This window comes from Trachypithecus francoisi, unplaced genomic scaffold (assembly GCF_009764315.1).
Source record: "Trachypithecus francoisi isolate TF-2019V2 unplaced genomic scaffold, Tfra_2.0 Lachesis_group1, whole genome shotgun sequence".
Classification (NCBI taxonomy): domain Eukaryota; kingdom Metazoa; phylum Chordata; class Mammalia; order Primates; family Cercopithecidae; genus Trachypithecus; species Trachypithecus francoisi.
Window position 1 is genome coordinate 144,818,865 of NW_022681454.1, and position 23,782 is coordinate 144,842,646.

Below are 23,782 nucleotides of genomic sequence, written 5' to 3' on the forward strand. Positions count from 1 at the left end.
TGAGGATTGTCGTGGCCAGTGCAGGGAGGCAGAGCCTGTCAGTGACCCTGGTGCAGACTTTGTGACCCAGCATCCCAGAAGTGGCCCCTGTTTTCTACTGGCCACTCCCTGGTTGAGCTTTTAAGTGAACACCCAGGAGGCAAGTACTTGGGGACATTTTGTTAAGGTGATTTTTCTCTTCCTTTTCAGTACAAACCTCCAGGGAACCTGGCTGGCTAGAAGGGACTCTGAACGGCAAGAGGGGGCTGATTCCACAGAATTACGTCAAGCTGCTGTAGCTCCTGGACGCAGAGCCCCTGCTGACCCTGCCACCCAGGGACCTGCCTGGGGGCAGAGAGCCGCCTTCCTCCTCTGAGGCTCTGGGCTGCACCCACAGGTACCTCCACACTTGGGAGTTACCATCATCATGATCAGCCTTGGGGGTGGGGCGTGGGCGGGGATGGGAACGCACCGCACTGAACTGTGATTGTGGATCAGGAGGGGGATGTCAGGATTCGCAGAATGGACTTTTCATTTGTCAAGTATCGGGACTTGGGATTTTAATTATCCAGCATATAGAACGAGAGGGAGGGCAGCCTTCTGCCACCCGTGTCGCCCCCACTGGCAGTCACGTCACCAGAGCCACCCCGGCTCCCTCTCCTCCCGGAGCACCTGCTGCCACGATGTTCAAGGGAACTGTGCTGCTCACAGCGATAGGTCTGCAGAGCGCATGCCTGGCTCCGGCGGCCTGGCTGGGAGGGCTGCTGCTGGTACGGGGGAGATGGTCTCAAGCCAGAGGGAAGCAGAGAGATGTGCTTCTCCAGCCTACTCTTCCTAGACGGCCACCTGCGGGACCCCACGCTCACTGCGCTGGCGGCGTGCACTGGCGTATTTGTAACAGGCTTCTCGGTGCTCCTCACCCGTGTGCTCTTTTCCAGACACCACCTTTTTGCCTCAAGGTCTCTGTAAATGAAATAAACTGTAATTTACTATTTGATTTGTCTGTCCTAATGTGGGGAAGCGGTCGTGGAAGTCATTGCCCTGTCTTGATTTATGAATTGGCAGCCTGCGATGGGACTCGTCTCTCTCCGCTGTCGGCGTGCTCACAGGTGGAATCTGTTAGCAGGGAGCCTGGAGTATTTGCAGTGAGGCGTGTTCCCGGGGGCGGGGGCAGCCTCTGATGTGTGCAATCCTGGAAGGGCATTCACATCTCCTCCAGTGGCTGCACAGGCCTCTCTACCCTGGTGCCTGCAGGACCTGGAGCAGGGCTGGGGCTTTGGCCCTGAGTGGTTGGTGTGGGCTGTCTCAGTGCCCTGGGACCAGCCCTCCTACCAGCACCATTGTACATGCTTATCCCACACCTCCCAGCTTGCCTCTGCCTTCCAGGCCTCCTTACTAATCTCCATCTGGATTAATTTCAGTGTTGAGGGAGGAGAGGGAGGCAGAGCACACCTTCCCGGAGGAGCCTTTACCCTTGACCCTGCCCTACCCCGTGCGGATGGCCACCCCTAGCGGATGGCCACCTCCAGCATGGGCAGGCCTTGCTCTGACGCTTCCTCATTCTCCTCCACCTCCAAGCTATGGGGTGCAACAACCTCTTGAGGAAGAGGGGACTTCCCTTGGAATGTGGGGCTTAGTTTTAGTGGCCCCAAGATTCTGAAGCCAGCCCCATGCCCCAGAGGCTGCTCTGGGGCCAGGCATGTCTTTCCACGCATTGCCATAGGAGGTTCCTGGACCTGTCGGACTTCTCTCAAGCATTTATCAAAGGACAGATGTGTTTGTTGCCTCATCCCCAGATGAACTGACTCAAGAGCTTGCCAGTTAACATCTTGGAAGTCACCTCACGTGGATGACGTGAGGGTGTGGAGTTTGGGAGTCGTATGTGTATGAGGAAATGTGCTTCTTGAAAAGTATCCGTATTGCAAATAAAAATAAGGACAATTTCGATGCAACATAATTTAAAATAATCACGCGCCCAGTGAAGAGCATTGAGACCGCAGAGGAGCCCAGGGCCACCCTACCACAGGCGGGTCTGAGGCCTGGGCAGGGGCTGGCTTGGCCCTAGGGCTGGGGCAGCAGAACCTCCAGGAGCCTGTGTTCTGAGTTGTCATTGCTGCCCCGACTCGTTGCTTGGGATGTAGAAGGAAACTTGACTCCTGAGAAGAGGTTGCTGGCATGTTCCACTTCTGTGAGGGCCCCTCTGCAGGCAAAGGCAAACCTGTGGGCAGCTAGAGCAGGCTCAGGTTAGTGTTGGGAGTGGCTTCCTGGCAGATTCCTAATTGGTCTATCCCCAGGGGCCATTAAAAAGAAAACTCCCTGCACCAGGTCTTGATTGATTTGTTTGCTTGCCGGAGATTCCTATTGTTAACAGTGAGATGCACCCAACCTGCCATTCCCCTCAAAGCGGTTTTACCACCACTTAAAGAAATCACCACCAAGTTTGGCTAGCCGTGTGACCTTGGGCAAGATCAGTCACCCCCATGATTCTGTTCCAGCCTCCTAAAAATGAAACGATCCTGAGAGGTTTGGGGTTGAAATGACCTAATAGAAGCAGCGCACCCAGTATGTGGGGAGGGCTTGGCTAATAGGAACTGCTGTTCCCATTTTTCTTACTCCAGTGAGTAAGAACAGCAGTATCTTGCATCTATGTCATCAGGGCCCTCTGTGTTCCTTAGATTGATGGGGTGACAAGTAGGGAAGTTCTCAAACTGTGCCCTGTGGAGGCTCCTATGGCCTTAAGAGCTGAAGACCCCTCCTGTGGCCCTCTGGGGAAGAGTGGGGTAGTGCCAGAGGGGAGCAGGGGTGTTTCTGTCTAAGAATGTGACACGTGCACAGCAGTGTGGCCAGGACTGCCAAGCCTCTGGGCAGGGAGCTTACCCCGGACATGGCCCAGGATGTACTGAGGAGCGGGATCAGGAGGTGTTTTCTTACTTTGGTGGATCATCTTCCTTCCCCTAGAAGGGGAGTGGAGTATGTTTTGCTGTTTTAGCTGGATGGGTGTGGCTGCTCCCCAGGCTCTGCTGAGGCTACCTGGCCTTCCCTCAGCCCTACCTTGCTCAGCTCCTGCAGCACCAACTGCAGCTGCCTAGACCAGGTCCATATCCTGTGTTCATTCAGAGGCACTATGGTGGTTTGAGGCAAAAAAGAGCACTCAGGCCATGCGTTTCTTGTTGGCACTGGGGCTGCAGGGCTTGCATCTGATGGTGCTACCCACAGGGCCTTCCCTGGTGTTCCTCGCATCTGTAAAGGAGATGCCAGGTGAAAACAGAGCCAAAGGACTTGCAGGGGCTGTAACCTCACCCTCCTTCCTTTGTAGTAGCAGCCATACCTGCGGTTGGGGATATGGAAGGGAAAAGCAGTGGGTGTCCATGCCAGAGATGGATGTCTAACTCATTCTTTCCTTACAGTGACTGCACAAGCCAGGGGATATTAGCCCATTTTATGGATGAGAAAATGGAGAAGGAGCACTTGCTTCCTCAGGTTCAATAAGCTAGTCACATGTTCTTTCTGCTGTGCCATCTTGTCCTCAGGGCCATGCTGTTACGAGTTGAATTGTTTCCCACTCCCCAAATTCATATGTTGAAGTCCTTAACCCCCAGTCCCTCAGAATGTGACGTCATTTGGAAATAGAATCTTTGCAGATGTCACTAGTTAAGCTGAGCACGGTAGGGTTGGCCCTAATCCGATATGACTGATGTCCTTAAAACAAGGGGAAATTTGGACACTGAGAGATCGCATAGAAGAAAGATGACATGAAGAGAAACAGGGAGAAGACAGCCATCTACAAGCCAAGGGGAGGGGCCTGGAATAGACCCTTCTTCACAGCCCTCACTGAAGGAACCAACCCTGTTGACGCCTCCATCTTGGACTTCCAGCCTCCAGAACTGGGAGAAAATGCATTTCTGCTTAAGGTACCCAGTTTGTGGTCCTTCGTTACAGCAGCTCTATGAAAATAAGACAGTGGTGAAAAGTGCATGTTGCATTACAAACAAGCTGTTTTGAAATCTTATTTTTGCTATTTTATATCTTGGTGACCTCTGGTAAGTTACTTGACCTTTTTATGGTTCTGTTTGTGCCTGTGAAATGGAAAGAGGAGACACAACCTGTGGGATGTGACAGTTAAATGAGAGTGAATGTCCTGTGCTGGATGGGCGCATGGTAGGAAGTGGGGTTTAGTAAATGGAGATGACTGGAGAAGGCAAGGGGCAGGGCACTGTGGCGCTTGGGGGTCGGTTTCTGTCCCACTTCTCATCTGTAAATCTCCACCTGCTTCCTGTCAGCATCTTTTCTGCAAAAGCCATTCCCTGCTCTTGTCCTTTGCCAACGTTGCTCAGCCTCCCCGCTCCTTCCCAACGCCACTCTTCACTATCCACTCCAGGCTCCTGCTCTCTTGGGCTTGCCTTTCTTCCCATTCACCTCCAGACTGGGCATCTTCTCACTTTCTTAGGGGTTCTCCCAGTCTCTCAAAACCAGTCCCGGTGACCCCTTCCTTGGCCAGATATTTTCCACGACTTCTTGAATCTTCTTGAGCCATGTGGCTTTCTTCTGTCCACTCTGAGGATGCTATTCCAGGAGTGTGTCCTCAAATAGCTCTCCCGCTCCTTGTTCTGCAAATGTCTTCTCAGTTGCTTCTCAGCACTCTTCCTCCTTGACTGGCCTGAGCAGTAATTTATTGCTACTTCATTTGGGCAGTTCAGCTCATTCTAACGCTTAAATGTCTAGCTGAAAGTATCTCAATCTACTGGTTAGCATACCTTGGAAAACACTATCTGAAGATCAACTTGACTGGAAAGACTTCTATTTGTGACCCAACAAAGGACCTGCACTGTAAATTTGGGCAGTGAATGCATGGCAGCTCAGGGCTATGCATTGGTGTCTGGATTTCTTCTTCCTTGTGGAGTTTAGCAACTAAGGAAACACTGCAAGGTGGAGCAGCTCCCATGCTGGGAGCAGTAGGATCAGACCCAGCCAGGCCAGTTTTCACAGGTGCTGCCATCCACCCTCAGTCAGGCTGGCTTGGGGCATGGAGATCCATATAAACGGGTTTTTCAGACTAGGGAAAACTTGGAAACCACTGTCTTGGCAACATACATGCTTCAGCAAAATATCTGAGTAACTACTAGTGGCAGACATTTAAAAATCCTGATCTTTCACCCCTCCCCAAACCATGCCCTTTTGTGGAGCCCTTTCAGGCTGACTGAGGGCTTCACCTCACAACTTGCTTTGGCCAATGGGGTAGGAGCAAACTTGATTCAGTCAGAGGCATGGAAAGTGTTATATGCCTTTCCAGGGTCTCTTTTAGAGCCCTGGCTTTGCCATGAAAATAAACCCAGGCTAGCTTGCTGGAGGATGAGAGGCCACATGGAGCAGGACCACTGCAGACCAGACAGCTGCGGGCTGACCACAGAGGTACAAACAATCCCAGCTCAGCCGAGCCTGGCTCAGGTCAGCACACCCCAGCCTGCTTCTCCAGCTGACTCATAGACTCATGAGAAATAGTCAATGGTGATTGATCTAAAGCAGTGGGTTTTGGGATGTTCTCTTATACAGCAGCAGCTAACTGCCTGCCACTTGGCCTCATTGTTCACTTTGCTTTGGACAGTCTTGGTCCATGATCAGTGTTGAGATCATGCCTTACCCAGTGTTTTTTGGGAAGCTACTGTTTTATTTCCAAGAAAATTGCTACAGTAGCAACTGGCTGACTTGAAATTAAAGTGCCAGAGATACTTGTAATCAAGTCATTTTAATCTGTGTACATTTGCAGAGTTTATAAAAAATACGTTAGCGCTGATTTGTACATAAAGGGACAATGTTTTCTATTTGCTTGGGGGGAATTCAGCACACAGAAGCAAACAAGCCTCTAAATACATAGGCATCACTGGGCATAATTTTTTGTAACTGCTCTGGCATATAGTGGCTGGCTGTCTCTGTGGCAGAGACCAGTTCTTAGCTAATGATTCCTAACTGTGGGCTGAATTCTTTTGGCCTGAGAGCACTTCTAGAGATTGTTGGAAATAGTCACATTGACCCAAGAATGAGTCTGTTCAATTCGAAAAGGGCACCCCCTTTAGCCAAGGGTGCACATTGTAGGGGCCTCCTGCCAGCTTTGGGTGGGTTCCCAGCCCAAGATGGCTTTTGTTTCAAGTTAGGGGCGCTCTGTGAAAAGCCCTGTTCCCTAATAGGTCAATTTTCTGAAAATTTTAAATCTAAAATTGCATCGACAGTATTTTACACACCAAAAATTTGTGCTCGCAACTTGCTTCCTGTGCTGTGTTCAGTGGGTGCGCTGTGTTCAGAAATGGATCTGTTGTGTTTCACAAAGCTGAGTTCGTTTCACTATCTAATGGTCTTCTCTTGCTGAAAGCAAAAATAATTTGAACAATCACCAGCTGAGTAACACATTAAAAATGTACTGTACTTGAATTTATCTTGTGGGAAATGTTTTCTATTTAAAATCCAGCTGGTGATTGCTTACTGCTCCTTTGTGACCCATATTAATGAGTGGAATCCAAGGGACAAGCCTGCAGAAATGTCAGAAGAATCGTGGCCAATGGGGAGCTGAGCCTCTTGATGGTGCAAGGGTCCTGAGGGATGACAGGGTGAGACCATGTAGAGGAAGAACTTTGGAATCAGACGGGGGCTCCACTCACATTAGTCTCAAATTCTGCAGAGTAAGCTTTCATGTGGTTGTGAAGATAAATGAGGCAATGTATATACAGGGTTTAGCAACTACATGGCAATAGTTATCCAATGGTTACAGAGTATTTTAATGAACCAAATATCAAAAGTATTAGAAACAAGGTCTCTAATCAGTCCCCAAAGAGTAGAATTAACATGTGGCTAACATAGGACTCTTTCTAACATGGAAAACCACAGTTCTCCATCTTGGATGTAGGCAGAGTGCATACAATCAAGATTTGGGAGGGCACAAAATCCATGTGTACCTACAGACATTCAAATGAATTCGCTCCAAAACAACAGCTGATTAAAGTAAAGGATTTATTGTAATCTGCTTACAGTCCTTTGCAAAGACAGACATATGTTTTTGCATAAAGATATAAATTGCTTCATTTTAAACTAATTTAGTGTTTTTTTTTAATTATATGAACTTTTGGTGAATTATGAACTGTACCAAACCAAGATTTTTAAGAGCAATATGGTACAAAAATAAGAGCAGACAGACAATTTGGACTGGGACAGGCATTCAACAGTGAATTTAGGATATGGCTTTGCTGTTTAATCAAGCAAAGTTACCTGGAGACACACAAAGAGCCAGTAACTTTGTTAATACAAAAAGCTGATGCAGACCATCTCCATCCCAAACCTGGTTAAGTCAGAATTCCCATTTTATAAAAACTAGTCTGAACTAAAAGCTGCTTTTGTTAAGTAAGTCATTTGTTTTCTAGCAACTCCCAGTCTGCATGCTGTGTATTTATTACCTTCAAAATGTGGCTTTCATATTGCTGTGCATGTAAGTTGACTGTATTTAAAGATCTGCCTATAAATTAAATTCCTGAAATTGTAAATTATGTAAGAAAAACTCCTCCCTCTGAGTGCAGCTTTCACAGGTTTCCCCTTGCACAAGGCAGGTGTCTTTTGAAAGACAAGGTAATGTTGCCTGCATGGTGAACCCTGGAGAAAAATGTCGATCCAATTGCTGCTGCTTCCTGGCCATGGGCTTCTCCAGCTACAGCTTTTAGATTTTGGAAAATAATATGATTTCACTGAGTAAACCTGATGATTATCATCACTTTTAAAAGATTAATTTGGCCTCTATTCAAAGTAGTTTATTTAGTGCAATCATATTGTTAGTTTCCCCAAAGATACATGTTTGTGATTTGGGGCAAGAGAAAAGCCATAAATTGCATCAGTGCCGAACAGATTAATGAATTAAAAATTTTAGTGCCCCTGTCTGGCTTATATGATCTGTAGTTTTTCTCCAAAACTGTTTATGTATAAAATTTATTTTTAAAACCTACCTTTTAAAAATCTAAAACCCCTCTATCTACCGGTCTCCACGCCATTCAGACTGAACCTTGCCAAGATGGGCCGTCCCAGCGCATCCTGCCATGATCTGTGTGTTCCTGTGACTGGTTCCAGGAGTGCAGAACCCCTTTCCAAGATCAGAAGGGAATAGCTGATCTTTAACAGAGAAAGTGCATGGAATTTCTTTTTCCCACAGAAGAAAATTGTATTTTCTAAAAGGGGAGAAAAAGAGGCTCTCTGAGCCATCTAGTTCCCAGTCTCTCTCTTGTCGAGCTGGTTCTGCTTCTGGAGGAAAAGGGGAACAAGGCAGCTTTCCTGAAGCTGCAGCACGCCCAGGACCACCTCCTCCCACGTGTGTTGTCAAATGACACCTTCCAGGAGCTGCAGACACCGCAGTGTGTCATTCCCCGATGGAGTAGGATAAAGCAGAAGCCGGAAAACGTGCTGGAGTCCCACAAATGCCCCAAGCAGGAGACCAAGAACAAAACAAAAAGTACAGAAAAAGTAGAAAGGCTTCAAGACAAATGAAGAGGTTTAAGTGTGGTTATTTACAACAGAGACTGTAAAATGGTAAATTAGATATGAAGCTAAAAAAGGCACAGCTTTCCCTTTCTTAAATACACTGTAAACGGTTCATTATGCATGCAGGACATTGCACTTTACAAAAAAAAAATTACCTTGTTTAGACAAAGATAGTACTTAAATAGTCTCCAGCAAAATAGAATTCTTTCAAAAATACTTTCCCATTCATCCTATTAACCATTAAAGATTTTGTATGTGTCTCATTTACAAAAGATCCTTATACCTTATTTCAGGTCCTTCATAATTTATACATACAGTAATGTACAGCACAGCAAAAGACTGCAAAAAATTAATTATTTGTAAAGCCAACACAATAGATACTAGAAATCAAACCAAGGCATTTAACATCTTATCCATTCTAATTAAATAAGAAATGGACGCTAACGAGTGTGTATACCAGTGATGCAGAAGACCGTGGACGAGCAAGGGCTCAGAGGGGGCTGCCACCCCATGCCACGAGTTCTGTTATTACACAACAGGAATCTGTATATATTTTTTAATTTTTTGTGTTTTTTAAATAACAAAAGAATATTAATGCCCCATATTGACTATACGTTTTATGTGCAAACCAAGGGTAAGCTTTAAAAAGTTCGTTAGTCCTTGAACCCTTTTAAAACAAGCAAACAATACCAGAAACTACATGGCATAGTTAAAACTTCCATCTGTGAAAATATCAAAATCAGAGTTATTGACTAGATATGGCTTTTCATCCCGAGGAGCAGGAACATGTCTCTAAGCGCTGGGGGATTGGAGTGGGGGAATCCTTCAGACTGCTCTGGTCTCGCCAAATCCATGGAAAAACAGCTTTCCCGGCTCCAAACCTCTGACATGACTTTCAACTTGAGAAACAAGTGTGAATCAACCATCACATGTTAGAAACAGGTTTTCTTGGGTCCTTCTGGGTGTGGAACAACACGGGGAAACTTAAGGCAAAGTTCTTCCGGGCAGCGGGCAGTCACTTCCGGTGGAAGTAGAGTGGCTTGGCATTCCCCGACTCCACCTTGGGCAGCTGGTCACTGATGATCTCCACCAGCATTGCGGGGAACTCTACCTTCAGTGCACGGGACTCTCGGAAGGTGTAGAAGCAGAATTCCAGCAGGTCGCTCACCAGCTGTAACACAGACACAGGGGGCATGACACAGGCCTCGCTTCCGACCCTGCATCCCTCTGCATTCTGACTCTGGTGGGAACTCAAAGGACAACAGTCAGAAAGCCTCCCTGGAGACCACGTTTTCATTAACTGAGCAGAGTCATCTGTCCTGGGAGAGGAAGAAGGGTGCTCACATCATCCATGTCATCTGCCTTTCGTGGAAAATTTTGAGCACTGAATGTATCAGATGCAACAGGGACAGTGACAGTTAATAGTGACTGGGTCACTGTACTGCACACATCAAATTCTAATTTCTAAATGTGTGCCTACACGTGTATCTTTGTACTGGCGATGGGACTTCCCAGGGTGTAAGGTGGGCTGCTGGGAAGGGGCAGGTGTTGGCTCAGGGTCTAAGCACCGCAGATGCCCAGGAGGGTGAGGAGGAGGACAGAGCACCTCACAGGCGGCTGCGGTGTCCCCCTAGCTGGGCCTGCCAATGAAGCTGCCACTGGGGGAAGCTGGCACTTCCACCTGCAGCCCCGGGCCCTCCTTCCTTCCTTGTGGGTGCCTGCCCTGTGGGGCAGACCTAAGACTCCTCAGCTACTTCCTATTCAGGCTGATTTTGAGACAGTGAAAAACATCAAGGATAGGTTCTGGGGTGTCCCCTAGCTCATATTCCCTACTCTGTGAAGGCCCCTTCAGACCTGAACTGAACTGCTGCAGGGTGAGCCAATGCAGGGTGGGGCGTCATCTCACCCAGGAAATGCAAGAGGTCAGGGAACTCCCTCCACTAGCCAAGGGAAGCTGTGAGGGACTGTGCTGTAATGGTGCTTCTGGCCCAGATACTATACTTTTCCCAGGGTCTTTGCAACCCATAGACCAGGAGATTCCCTTGGGTGCCTATACCACCAGGGCCCTGGGTTTCAAGCACAAAACTGGGTGCCAGTTAGGGTAGACACCGAGCTAGCTGCAGGAGTTTTTTTCATACCCAAGTGGCACCTGGAACACCAGTGAGATAGAACCATTCACTTCCCTGGAAAGAGAGCTGAAGCCAAGGAGCCAAATGGTCTAGCTCAGCGGATCCCACCACCACAGAGCCTAGCAAGCTGAGATCCACTGGCTTGAAATTCTTGCTGCCAGTACAGCAGTCTGAAATTGACCTGGGATGCTCCAGCTTGGTGTGGGGAGGAGCATCCGCCATTACTGAGGCTTGAGTAGGCTGTTTTCCCCTCACAGTGTAAACAAAGCCACTGGGAAGTTCCAACTGGGTGGAGCACACTGCAGCTCCCCAAGGCCACTGTAGCCAGACTGCCTCTCTAGATTCCTCCTCTCTGGACAGGGCATCTCTGAAAAAAAGGCAGCAGCCCCAATCAGGGGCTTATAGATAAAACCCCCATCTCCCTGGGACACAGCACCTGGGGGAAGGGGTGGCTGTGGGCACAGTTTCAGCAGACTTAAATGTTCCTGCCTGCTAGCCCTGAAGAGAGCAGTGGTTCTCCCAGCACAGCACTAGAGTTCTGATAAGGGACAGACTGCCTCCTGAAGTGGGTCCCTGATCCCTGTGCCTCCTGACAAGGAGACACCTCATACAGGAGAGCTTCACTTGGCATCTGGCGGGTGCCCCTCTGGGACAGAACCTCCAGAGTTAGGAATAGGCAGCAATCTTTGCTGTTCTGCAGCCTCTGCTGGTGATACACAGGGTCTGGAGTGGACCTCCAGCAAACTCCAGCAGACCTACAGCAGAGGGGCCTGACTGGTAGAAGGAAAACTAACAAAGGAAGAGCATCAACATCAACTAAAAGGATGTCCACACAGAAACCCCATCCGAAGGCCACCAACATCAAAGACCAAAGGTAGATAAATCCACGAAGATGGGGAGAAACCAGCGCAAAAAAGCCTGAAAATTCCAAAAACCAGAACGCCTCTTCTCCTACACAGGATCACAACTCCTCGTCAGCAAGGGAACAAAAATGGATGGAGAATAAGTTCGACGAATTGACAGAAGTAGGCTTCAGAAGGTGGATAATAACAAACTCCTCTGAGCTAAAGGAGCATGTTCTAACCCAATGCAAGGAAGCTAAGAACCTTGAAAAAAGACGAATTGTTAACTAACCAATTTAGAGAAGAACATAAATGGCCTGATGGAGCTGAAAAACACAGCATGAGAACTTCATGAAGCATACACAATTATCAATAGCTGAATTGATCAAGCAGAAGAAAGGATATCAGAGATTTAAGATCAGCTCAAAGAATAAAGCAAGAAGAGAAGATTAGAGTGAAAAGAAACGAACAAAGCCTCCAAGAAATACCAAATCTATGCTTGATTGGTGTAACTGAAAGTGATGGGGAGCATGGAACCAAGTTGGAAAACACTCTTCAGGATATTATCCAGGAGAACTTCCCCAACCTAGCAAGGCAGGCAAACATTCAAATTCAGGAAATACAGAGAATGCCACAAAGATACTCCTCGAGAAGAGCAACTCCAAGACATTTAATTCTCAGATTCACCAAGGTTGAAATGAAGGAAAAAATATTAAAGGAAGCCAGAGAGAAAGGTCGGGTTACCCACAAAGGGAAGCCCATCACAGTAACGGCGGATCTCTGCAGAAACCCTACAAGCCAGAAGAGAGTCGGGGCCAATAGTCAACATTCTTAAAAGAATTTTCAACCCAGAATTTCATATCCAGCCAAACTACGCTTCATAAGTGAAGGAGAAATAAAATCCTTGACAGACAAGCAAATGCTGAGAGATTCTGTCACCACCAGGCCTGCCTTACAAGAGCTCCTGAAGGAAGCAATAGACATGGAAAGGAACAACCAGTACCAGCTACTGCAAAAACATACTAAATTGTAAAGACCATCGATTCTGTGAAGAAACTGCATCAACTAATGGGCAAAACAACCAGCTAGCATTGTAATGACAGGATTAAATTCACACATAACAATGGCCCCTTAAATGTAAACGGGCTAAATGCCCCCAATTAAAAGACATAGTCTGGCAAATTCAATCAAGAGTCAAGACCCATCAGTGTGCTGTATTCAGGAGACTCATCTCATGTGCAAAGACACACATAGGCTCAAAGAGATGGAGGAATATTTACCAAGCAAATGGAAAGCAAAAATAGCAGGAGTTCCAATCCTAGTGTCTGATAAAACAGACTTTAAACCAACAAAGATCAAAAGAGGGCATTACATAATAGTAAAAGGATCAATGCAACAAGAAGAGCTAAGTATCCTGAATATATATGCACCCAATACAGGAGCACCCAGATTCATAAAGCAGGTTCTTAGAGATATACACAGAGACTTAGACTCCTGCACAATAATATCGGGAGACTTTAACACCCCACTGTCAGATTAATGAGACAGAAAATTAAAGACATTCAGGACTTGAACTCAGCTCTGGACCAAGCAGACCTAATAGACATCTACAGAACTCTCCACCCCAAATCAACAGAATATACATTCTTCTTGGCACCTCACTGCACGTATTCTAAAATTGACCACATAATTGGAAGTAAAACACTCCTTAGCAAATGCAAAAGAATGGAAATAATAACAGTCTCTCAGACCACAGTTCAATCAAATTAGAACTCAGGATTAAGAAACTCACTTAAAACACACAACCACATGGAAACTGAACAATCTGCTCCTGAGTGATTCTTGGGTAAATAACAAAATGAAGGTAGAAATAAGTTCTTTGAAACCAGTGAGAGCAAAGACACAATGTACCAGGATCTCTGGGACACAGCTAAAGCAGTGTTTAGACAAATCTATAGCACTAAATGCCCACAGGAGAAAGCAGGAAAGATCTAAAGTTGACACCCTAGCATCACAATTAAAAGAATTACAGAAGCAAGAGCAAACACATTCAAAAGCTAGCAGAAGACAATAAATAAGATCAGAGCAGAACTGAAAGAGATAGAGACACAAAAAATCTTTCAAAAAAATCAATCCAGGAGGTGTTTTTTTGAAAAGATCAAAATAGATTGACTGCTAGACTAATGAAGAGAGAAGAATCAAACACAATAAAAAAATGATAAAAGGGGCATCACCACTGATCCCACAGAAATACAAACTAACATCAGAGAATACTATAAACACCTCTATGCAAATAAACTAGAAAATCTAGAAGAAATGGATAAATTTTTCTGGACACACACCCTCTCAAGTCTAAACCAGGAAGCAGTCGAATGCCTGAATAGACCAAAAACAAGTTCTGAAATTGAGGCAGTAATTAATAACCTATCAACCAAAAAAACTCCAGGACCAGATGGATTCACAGCCAGATTTTACCAGAGGTACAAAGAGGAGCTGGTACCATTCCTTCTGAAACTATTCCAAACAATAGAAAAAGAGAGAGAGAGACTCCTCCCTAACTCATTTTATGAGGCCAGCACCATCCTGATACCAAAACCTGGCAGAGACACAATAAAAAATGAGAATTTCAGGCCAATATTCCTGATGACCATCGATGCAAAAATCCTCAATATGGGCAAACTGAATCCAGCAGCACATTAAAAAGCTTATCCACCACGATCAAGTCAGCTTCATCCCTGGGATGCAAAGCTGGTTCAACATACACAAATCAATAAACGTAATCCATTACATAAACAGAACCAATGACAAAAACCACGATTATCTCAATAGATGCAGAAAAGGCCTTTGATAAAATTTAACATGGCTTCATGCTAAAAACTCTCAATAGCTGGGTGCGGTGGCTCACGCCTATAATCCCAGCACTTGGAGAGGCTGAGGTGGGCGGATCACTTGAGATCAGGAGTTTGAGATCAGCCTGGCCAAAATGGTGAAACCCTGTCTCTATTAAAAAAAAAAAAAAAAAAAAAAAAAGGCCAGGCATGGTGGCATACACCTGTAATCCCAGCTACCTGGGAGGTGGAGGTTGCAGTAAGCCAAGATTGCACCACTGCAATTCAGCCTGAGTGACTGAGTGAGACTGTCTCAAAAAACAGACAAAAAAATAGGTATTGATGGAACATATCTCAAAATAATAGCTATTTCTGCCAAACCCACAGCCAATATCATACTGAATGGAAAAAACCTGGAAGCATTCCCTTCGAAAACCGGCACAAGACAAGGATGCCCTCTCCCACCACTTCTATTCAACATAGTATTAGAAGTTCTAGCAAGGGCAATCGGACAAGAGAAAGAAATAAAGGGTATTCAAATAGGAAGAGAGGAATTAAAATTGTTTGCAGATGACATGATTATATTTAGAAAACTCCATCATCTCAGCCCAAAATCTCCTTAAGCTGATAAGCAACTTCAGCAAAGTCTCAGGATACAAAATCAATGTGCAAAAGTCACAAGCATTCCTATACACAAATAATAGACAAACAGCCAAATCATGAGTGAACTCCCATTCACAACTGCTACAAACAGAATAAAATAGAAATACAACGTACAAGGGATGTGAAGGACCTCAAGTCTCAAGGAAATAAGAGATGACACAACAAATGGAAAAACATTCCATGCTAATGGATAGGAACAAATATCATGAAAATGGCCATACTGCCCAAAGCAATTTATAGATGCAATGTTATCCCCACCAGCTACCACTGACTTTCTTCACAGAATTACAAAAAAACGACTTCAAATTTCATATGGAACCAAAAAAAAAAGCCCGCATAGCCAAGACAAACCTAAGCAAAAAACAAAGCTGGAGGCATCATGCTTATACTACAAGGATAAAATAACCAAAACAGAGATACAGACCAATGGAACAGAAAGAGGCCTCAGAAATGATGCCACACATCTACAACCATCTGATCTTTGACAAACCTGATAAAACAATGGGGAAAGGATTCTCTATTTAATAAATGGTATTGTGAAAACTGGCTAGCCATATGCAGAAAACAAACTGGACCTCTTCCTTACACCTTATACAAAAATTCACTCAAGATGGATTAAAGAGTTAAACATAAGACCTAAAACCGTAACAACCCTAGAAGAAAACCTAGTCAATACCATTCAGGACATAGGTATGGGCAAATAAAAACACCAAAAGCGATGGCAGCAACAGCCAAAATTGACAAATAGGATCTAATTAAACTAAAGAACTTCTGCACAGCAAAAGAAACTATCACCAGAGTGAACAGGTAACCTACAGAATGGGAGAAAATTTTTGCAATCTATCCATCTGACAGAGGGCTAATATCCAGAATCTACAAAGAACTTAAATTTACAAGAAAAAAACCCCATCAAAAAGTAGGCAAAGGATATGAACAGACACTTCTCAAAAGAAAACATTTATGCAGCCAACAAACATTTGAAAAAAAGCTCATCATCACTGGTCATTAGAGAAATGCAAATCAAAACCACAATGAGATACCACCACCTCATCATCATGGCGATCATTAAAAAGTTAGGAAACAACAGATGCTGGAAAGGATATGGAGAAATAGGAACACTTTTTGTGGGAGTGCAAACTAGTTCAACCATTGTAGAAGACAGTGTGGTGATTCCTCAAGGATCTAGAACCAGAAATACCATTTGACTTAGCAATCCCATTATTGGGTATATACCCAAAGGATTACAAATCATTCTATAAAGACACATGCACACGTATGTTTATTGTGGCACTGTTCAAAATAGACTTGGAACCAACCCAAATCCCCATCAGTGACAGACTGGATAAAGAATATGTGGCACATATACACCAGGGAATACTATGCTGCCATAAAAAGGACGAGTTCATGTCCTTTGCAGGGACATGGATGAAGCTGGAAACCATCATTCTCAGCAAACTAACACAAGAACAGAAAACCAAACACTGCATGTTCTCACTCAAAGTGGGAGTTGAACAATGAGAACACATGGACACAGGCAGGGGAACATCACACACTGGGGCCTGTTGGGGGGTGGGGGACTAGAGGAGGGACAGCATTAGGAGAAATACCTAATGTAGATGATGGGTTGATGGGTACAACAAACCACCATGGCACGTGTACCCCAGAACTTAAAGTATAATAATAATTATAAATGCAGCACAGCATTACCATTGCACAGCAAGAGCACTGCTATTCCATTTATTAGGAATAGCAATTCCAAATCAGAAAAAATAGACTCTAATTTTTCTGTAGTTTATATTCCATTATAGGACAAACGATTTTTGGTTATTTCCAAGTGTATTACAGCTGGCAATATGAACGTGACCTGCCATAAAATAACTCTATAGTTTAATAATGAGTCTGGTGAACTTGCATCTGTAACTTACCCTGATGATTTTAAAATCAATTAGCAAGCTTTGAGTCAGATAGTAAATAACTGGCAAAGGCTTCCAATACAAACCAGGAATCAAGAAAATCTCATCAGGGAAAGAACTGTCATGCTTCCGTTTGTACCTGTGTCACTGCCCTCAGTCTGCAGAGTGGTATTTTCCTAATCAGCTACCAAGGACTGTGGGGTTTAATGTGCTCTGCACCCGCAGGATGTTTGGGCCCAGAAAGCTGGGAAACAGCACCATCTTCACACACACAGGCTATGCCTCAGTTTCCTCATCTGTATCATGGGGACAAGAACAGTCTCTGAGCTTCAGAGTTGTTTCAGAGGAATGAATGAGCGACTCTGGTAAAGTGCTTCAAACTCCACCTGACATGGAGCAAGTTATTAAAGATGGGGAGAAGTACTGCTGGAGCAAGAGCGCTGTGATTCTGTCCTTCCCATACATCTTCCACGATAAAACACCATTTTCCTCTATGGAACACAGTTTGTGAAACCTGCTCTGTGCCATTTTGGTGGAACTTGGTCCTTGGGTCCCCATTCTATAAAATGAGGGATGGGAGAACCTTGTTTTTTGCCTTTTCAGGAATATTTAAGAAACATGCCATCCCATTTCTGTTTTGATTTTTCTCATGTGGCAGCCTGTGACTGTCAAAGCTACAGCCACGCTGGGTGTGGTACTGCAGATGTGCCACCGTGAGTCAACAGTGCCAACGCTGGGTGGGGATACTTCCATCAGGCTAGTGGAGTCCTGCACACGCACAGCAGCACTTGGGACCCGGGTGCCATGGACTCTTTCCATGTGGGTGTCTGCAGGGCTGTGAGGGGGACTTTTTCCCTTAGTTTTAACCAGAGGGTAGACATCTTGGTTTCTAGGCAGTATCAACCACCACAAGGACGACTGTCTGGTGGCCACACTTTTCACATTTCTGGGATTGAGCCTTGTTCATGTCTGGGGATAAAGGTTCCCTTTACTCAGGCCACAGAGGTTTGGGGGAGGGCCAGTGTCCTTTATTTACAACTCATCCTCACCACCTATCCAGCTAACTCACCGAGCACCTGCTCTGTGCCAGGCACTGGGGAAGCTGCAGTGAACAAATCTCTCTCTCAAGGCGTCTGTGTTCTTTTCTACTAAGCAGAAATACACACAGAAAGGCAGGTGCTGCCGGTGTGAGGAGGGAAGGGAGGAGGTGCAGTTCAGAGGGGCTCTCAGGAAAGATGGGCTTGGATGCACGTGACCTGAAGGTCACATGGCCATTGGGGGACCAGCAAGGGCAGGGTTACCTAGGGAGTTTCTGAAGAGCGGAGAAGCCTGCCAGCCTACCGACTGACATCCCAAAAAAGTTACACAGAAGGGCCATGGAAGGGTTCATATTGGTACACAGGTGACAGCAACGCTGACACATATGTAATAAGAGAAGGAACAGAATAAGTCGACCCTTGAACAAGTTTCAGCATGCAGCCCAGGCACATCTGTGAACCTGCCAACAGGGAGAGGTCCCAGGCCCTCTCGGAGCCTCTGTGCCTATCTAACACGTAAACATGTCCATAGCATTGCGCACCACCCCGGAGATGCTGAGAAAACAGGGCCGAATGGAGAGGGGCTGGGGCTAGGGGCTTGGCTGTTTTTCCTCACAGGCTGGCTGGGGACAAGTGTCCCAGACACTACTCAATAACAATGCATATTCACCTGGGGTTGGTATTTCCCACCCACCTCTGTTCCGTGTTCCACAGACGGAGAAAGCAGTTCATTCCCAGTCATGAGGGCTTCTGTTTATGCCTTGGTCAGCTGCAGAGGGATGGGTCCTTCATGCGGAACCCAGGCCTGGCATCAGAGCCAGCAGGTGGCATTGGCCTGGCAGCCGGAGGCTGGGCATTTGACTCTGTAAGCATGACGTCACCGGTGGATGGGAAAGGTGTCACCACCAACCACTACCAGGGAAGGGCTCAGCCTGTGTTGTTCGGGTGGCTCGGATGCCCACAGGGCTGGGTGTGCAGAAGGCCTCAGCAGCCACCAGAAGTGCTGGCAGCCGTAGAAGCCCATCTGGTGCACCCTGCCCTAGGACAAGGCGGAAAACCTCTGCAGGCCTAAATCTTGAACCATGACTGCAGTTGCTGATGTCAGGGAACATCTGTGGGAATCGAAGCGGGGGCCCCCAGTCACTGGGCGAGGAGAAAGATGACCAAGCTGGTCCGAGCTGCAAGTCCTGGGCCCCGTGTGCTCACTGGCCTGCACAGCCCTCCCCCAACCATGGCCTGCTCCAGCCAGTGGACCAGGGGAGCCTTCAGGGCAGGACCCACAGATGCCTGGCCCTTAGCAGATGTTGAAGGTAGGGAGGTGCCGCAGTACACAGCCCCATCGCAACTGGAAAAATCCACGTGCATGAAGTTAGCAGCTGCAGGTGGTTAGATCTCAAGGAGGTGGGGACAAGACCAGGAGAGCTGGGTGAGATTGACATATCAAACATCTGGGTCAGCACGGATACTGACCAGCCAGAATGGACACTGGTTCCTGTGCCACACCACTCTCTTACGGCAAAGCATATAACATCACGCTGTACATTCATGTGGTCATCTCCTGGGTACCAGTCTGGTGTAGTGCACAGGTACGCATTGAGGAATATGCAGACTTGGCCCTTACCTGAGCCTCAAAAAGCCAAGAGATGAGGATACAAATGCATACAAGGCACTTGTACATCATCAGACACTGTTCTCTACCCACCCCGCTCAGTGCACAATAGGCCACTGTCCCCAGAACAGAGTTGGTAGAGGCAGGGCAGGCTGAACTCACACCCTGGAAGGGGATGCTGGGCAGGGTGGGAGCCAGGCTGTGCATCTCTAAGTGAGCACCGTTGCTAGTTTGCATACAAACCACTATTCCCACTGCAAAGCATGAAACCACCAAGCGAGAGTTCAGTTCATCAGGATGTGTCCGTTTTGGAATGGTGGGAAGAAGCCAGACCATCCCAAAGGCCACCTTTCAAAACAAATGACTTCAGAATGACTGTGTGCACAGCTCTCCGGGGATGCCCCGACAGTTTCCTCAGACATTCACTTGGCGTGGAATCAATTCTGGAAAATGTCGTGCTCGTGAGCAGCTGCTGCTGCTTCCCCAGTTCTTTCTCTGCAGTCACCTCTTCCCTGCAGGCCCTCCTGGAGCCTAGCCTGGAGGAATCCTTTCTGGCCTCCACCTCACAGATGATACTTTTTTATTTTTCTCATTTACTTGACCATTAGCTTTGGAGCCAGGTGACCCCACTTCCTCTTTTATCCTGCTGGCCACATCTTTATCAGTTTAACCTGTCCTATTTATGGTGCAGCTCCTTAAACAGCAGCCTGCAAGCTCCCTGACAGAGGAATCACCTGTCTTATTCCCCATGGCTCCCAGGAGTGGCCCCTTCTTGTTTCTGCTGTGCAGCCCTGATGTGGGCTGAGGGCTAAAGGGATTCCAAGCTACTGTTGCCCGGATTCTCGCTCCTGGGTTTCTCTGACTTATTCCAAACTCCCAGTGCTTGGGGATGACTTATTTCAACAGTATTTTTTAGGGTAGCTGTTAGTAGTCTTATTCATTGAGGCAAAACAAAAACTGGGCAACCTAAATGAGCATCTTCATTTTGTGGCACCAATACTGCAAAACTCAATACACGAAGCTAACCCCTTTCCATCTTTCCCTGGACTCCGGTTTCCTTCCGCCTGTGCATGCTGAGTTTTAACATGACTCCATCCGCATGCCATGCCAGGGGTACTAGGAGCCCCATTCTCTGCTCACTGTGGTTAGAGGCCCTGGGGTCAGAGTAGGGAATGTAGTCATAGCGACCAAGCCCAAAGCTCTACCTTCAATCGTCAGCATGAGTGACTTCATTGCAATGAGTCAAATGCAATGATGGTCTGGCCTGCTGTCTCAATGCTGATTCCCACTAGCCTTTCCTGGTAGATCCCAGGCTAAATGGAGAGGCAAGAACCCTAATTATAATCAGCAATAAGAGTCCTACATTGTTAGAAATCAGAGAAAGATTTGTGCATTGACTTTTCATTCTGTACAAAATACATCTGCTGGGATCTCAGAAGTTTAGCAGATGCCCAGCATGATTTTTCCAGCCTGATGGGCCACAGCTGTCAGGGTGGAAGAAGAGCCTGGCAAGGTCACAGGGCGACTGATGGCACTTGGCTCGCTCCGACGATGAGGCCTGGGGCTCGATCTGCCTTTTCCCTACTACCTCACGAGTCATCACTGGGGCAGGCCAGCGGCCACTCCCCACTTTCCCTGCTCCCACCACAAATGACGGCTTCTCAGAAGGCTGTGCAGGGAGAGTCTCCTTCTTGCTGCACATCTGGGGCCAATGCTGCTGTTCTGAGGTTACACAATCACTTAAGTGGTGATGAAGCCTGAATGATACAGCCTCTCTAAAGTAGGTCCCACATGATTTCAATAGCATGCTCATTTCTTATATGTTATCTGCTGACTCCAGAATGTTTAACATGAGCACTAGGGCAGGGGATATTGGAAATTTTATTTTCAAAGATCAAAATTTTAGTGATATTGATGGGGTTAGGGCAAAAGATACATTGACTCAACTATAAATACTCCAATGCTAGTAATTTCACTGGACACAAATGACTGGCAACTATTTAGTCCAGGTGTTCCAGAAATAGCCTTCGAAATATTGGAAAGTGACCTGCAGTGATTATATAAGAAGTCTGGCCTTCATCTGAAACAAAACAGTGTTATTCTTGGATATGGCACCAAAAACATAGGCAATGAAAGAAAAAAGATAAATATGAGTACATGAAAATTAAAAACTGTGCATCCAAGGTCACCATCAAGAGAGTTAAAAGGTAACCCAAAGAATGGGAGAAGATATTTTCAATCATATGTCAGGCATGGGGTTAATATTCAGAATATATAAAGAACAACTACAACTCAACAACAAAAGAGCAAACTGAATCAAAACTTGATAAAGGACTTGCCAAAGCCATTTCTCCAAAGAAGATACACAAATGCCCAATAAGCACAAGAAGAGATGCTTGACAGCTCTAGTCATTAGAGAAATGCAAATCAAAACTAAAACTGCAATGATATAGCATTTCACACCCATTAGGATGGATATTATCAAAAAAAGGGGGAAATAAGAAGTGTTCAAAAAACAGTGGAAAATAACAAGTGTTGACAAGGATATAGAGAAATTGGAACCCTTGTATGCCACTGGTGAAAATGTATAATGGTGCAGTGCTTTGGAGGACAGTATGACAGTTCCTAAAGAGATTAAAGAGAGAATTACCATATGGCACACCATTCCACTTCAGGCATATACCCAAAAGAACTGAAAGCAAGTGCTCAAATAGATATTTGTACATAAGTGTTCACAGCTGGGCACAGGGCTCATGCCTGTAAATCCCAGCACTTTGGGAGGCCGAGGAGGGTGGATTACCTGAGGTCAGGAGTCTGAGACCAGCCTGGCCAACATGGTGAAACACAGTCTCTACTAAAAATACAAAAAATTAGCCGGGCGTGGTAGTGGATGCCTGTAATCCCAGTTACTCGGGAGGCTGAGGCAGGAGAATCACTTGAACCCGGGAGGCGGAGGTTGCAGTGAGCTGAGATTGTGCCACTGCACTCCAGCCTGGGCAACAAGAGCAAAACTCCATCTCAAAAAAAAAGAAACCCCAAAAAAACCCCCAAAAAACAACATGTGTTCACAGCAGCATTATTCACAATTCCAAAAGGTGAAAACAGCTCAAGTGTCCATCCATGGATTAACAAAATGTGGCATACACAGAGAGCTATTATTCAGCCTCAAAAAGAAATGAAATTCTGATACATGCTACAGCACCAGGAACCTCAAAAACATTAACTAAGTGAAATGAGCCAGATAAAAAAGAACAAATACTTTATGATTCCACTTATATGAGGTACCTAGAATGGCCAAATTCATAGAAACAAAGCAGAACAGCGCTTACCAGGAGTAGGGGAAAGGAAGTTCGTGTTTAAGGGGTATAGTTTCTGGGATGGATGGTGGTGATGGTTGCACAACTATGTGAACGGACCTAATACCACTGAATTGTACACTTAAAATGGATAAAATGGTAGACTGTGAGCTATGTATATTCCACAATAAATATTAATTTTGAAAAAACAGATTTTAAACCCCCAACGTGCTCCCAGTGCAGGCTGAAAGGGAGGCTGCCCACTTGTGCTCTGATGGGCCCCTGAGCCTTGTGGCTCTGCTTCTTCCCTGTCTGGTAATATCTCAGCAGAATGTGACATGGTATGAAAAGTCCATCCCTTACCAATTCAGCAGCATTTGATTTGTTTCTATGCCTAAGGAAATACAACCTTAACAAGGTTATGCTACCAGTCACGATGGGCTCCCTTCTGAAAACCCAGGCTCCATGATGCCATCGCTCAGCGGAGTGTTCCTGGCAGGCTCTCTCAGTGGGTGAGTTCTGGAGAGTCCTCAAGCCCTCCTCGATCTGACCAAGAGACCAAAAGGCACTTCTTGGCCAAAAGTTTGTCAGTGAGCACGCTCGGTGCAGCAGTAAATGCTAGGCACGTGGGAGGCCTTTGGGGACCTTAGTGGGAAGCTTAGTGGCGCTGATGGAGTGACAGAGACAGGGTTGTCCCATGCAGCCTCCCAGGGCTGGTTTCGGAGTCTAGGCTGGTGCAGGCTCAGGCAGTCTGGGTCTGTCCAGTGCCTGTCCAAGAATGGGCTGGCTGGGATGGGAGGGTGGAGGGGTGGAGTAGGTGCTACAGTGTCTCATGAGAAACCAACGGCATTTCTGAAAACTCATCCCGGCCCCTAGCCATTAGCATCTGATTGTTACCAAGACTATGTTTTAATTTGTTCTTCATCCCCATTTTTATAACAAATTCAACACTAGTCACTGGTCTGTGGTCAGGGGTGA

General features: G+C 46.2%; 2 protein-coding genes across 9 annotated transcripts in view; one reads left to right on the plus strand and one right to left on the minus strand.

Annotated features, from left to right (window-relative positions):
* ARHGAP10 (Rho GTPase activating protein 10) overlaps positions 1–973 on the plus strand; it is a 343,992-nt gene extending 343,019 nt beyond the window's left edge. Inside the window, exon 23 of one of the 2 annotated variants that reach the window (XM_033215447.1) lies at positions 190–973. In XM_033215447.1, coding sequence (XP_033071338.1) covers positions 190–278 — 89 coding nt within the window. In that variant the 3' untranslated portion in view covers positions 279–973. The remainder of the gene's footprint in view (positions 1–189) is intronic. The other variant, XM_033215448.1, reaches the window with a different exon arrangement.
* Positions 974–6,961: 5,988 nt separating this feature from the next.
* Positions 6,962–23,782, minus strand: part of NR3C2 (nuclear receptor subfamily 3 group C member 2) — a 376,656-nt gene continuing 359,835 nt past the window's right edge. For 6 of the 7 annotated variants that reach the window (XM_033215444.1, XM_033215442.1, XM_033215443.1 and 3 more), the window contains one exon: positions 6,962–9,658. In XM_033215444.1, the coding sequence (XP_033071335.1) occupies positions 9,503–9,658 (156 nt within the window). In that variant the 3' untranslated portion in view covers positions 6,962–9,502. The remainder of the gene's footprint in view (positions 9,659–23,782) is intronic. The other variant, XM_033215446.1, reaches the window with a different exon arrangement.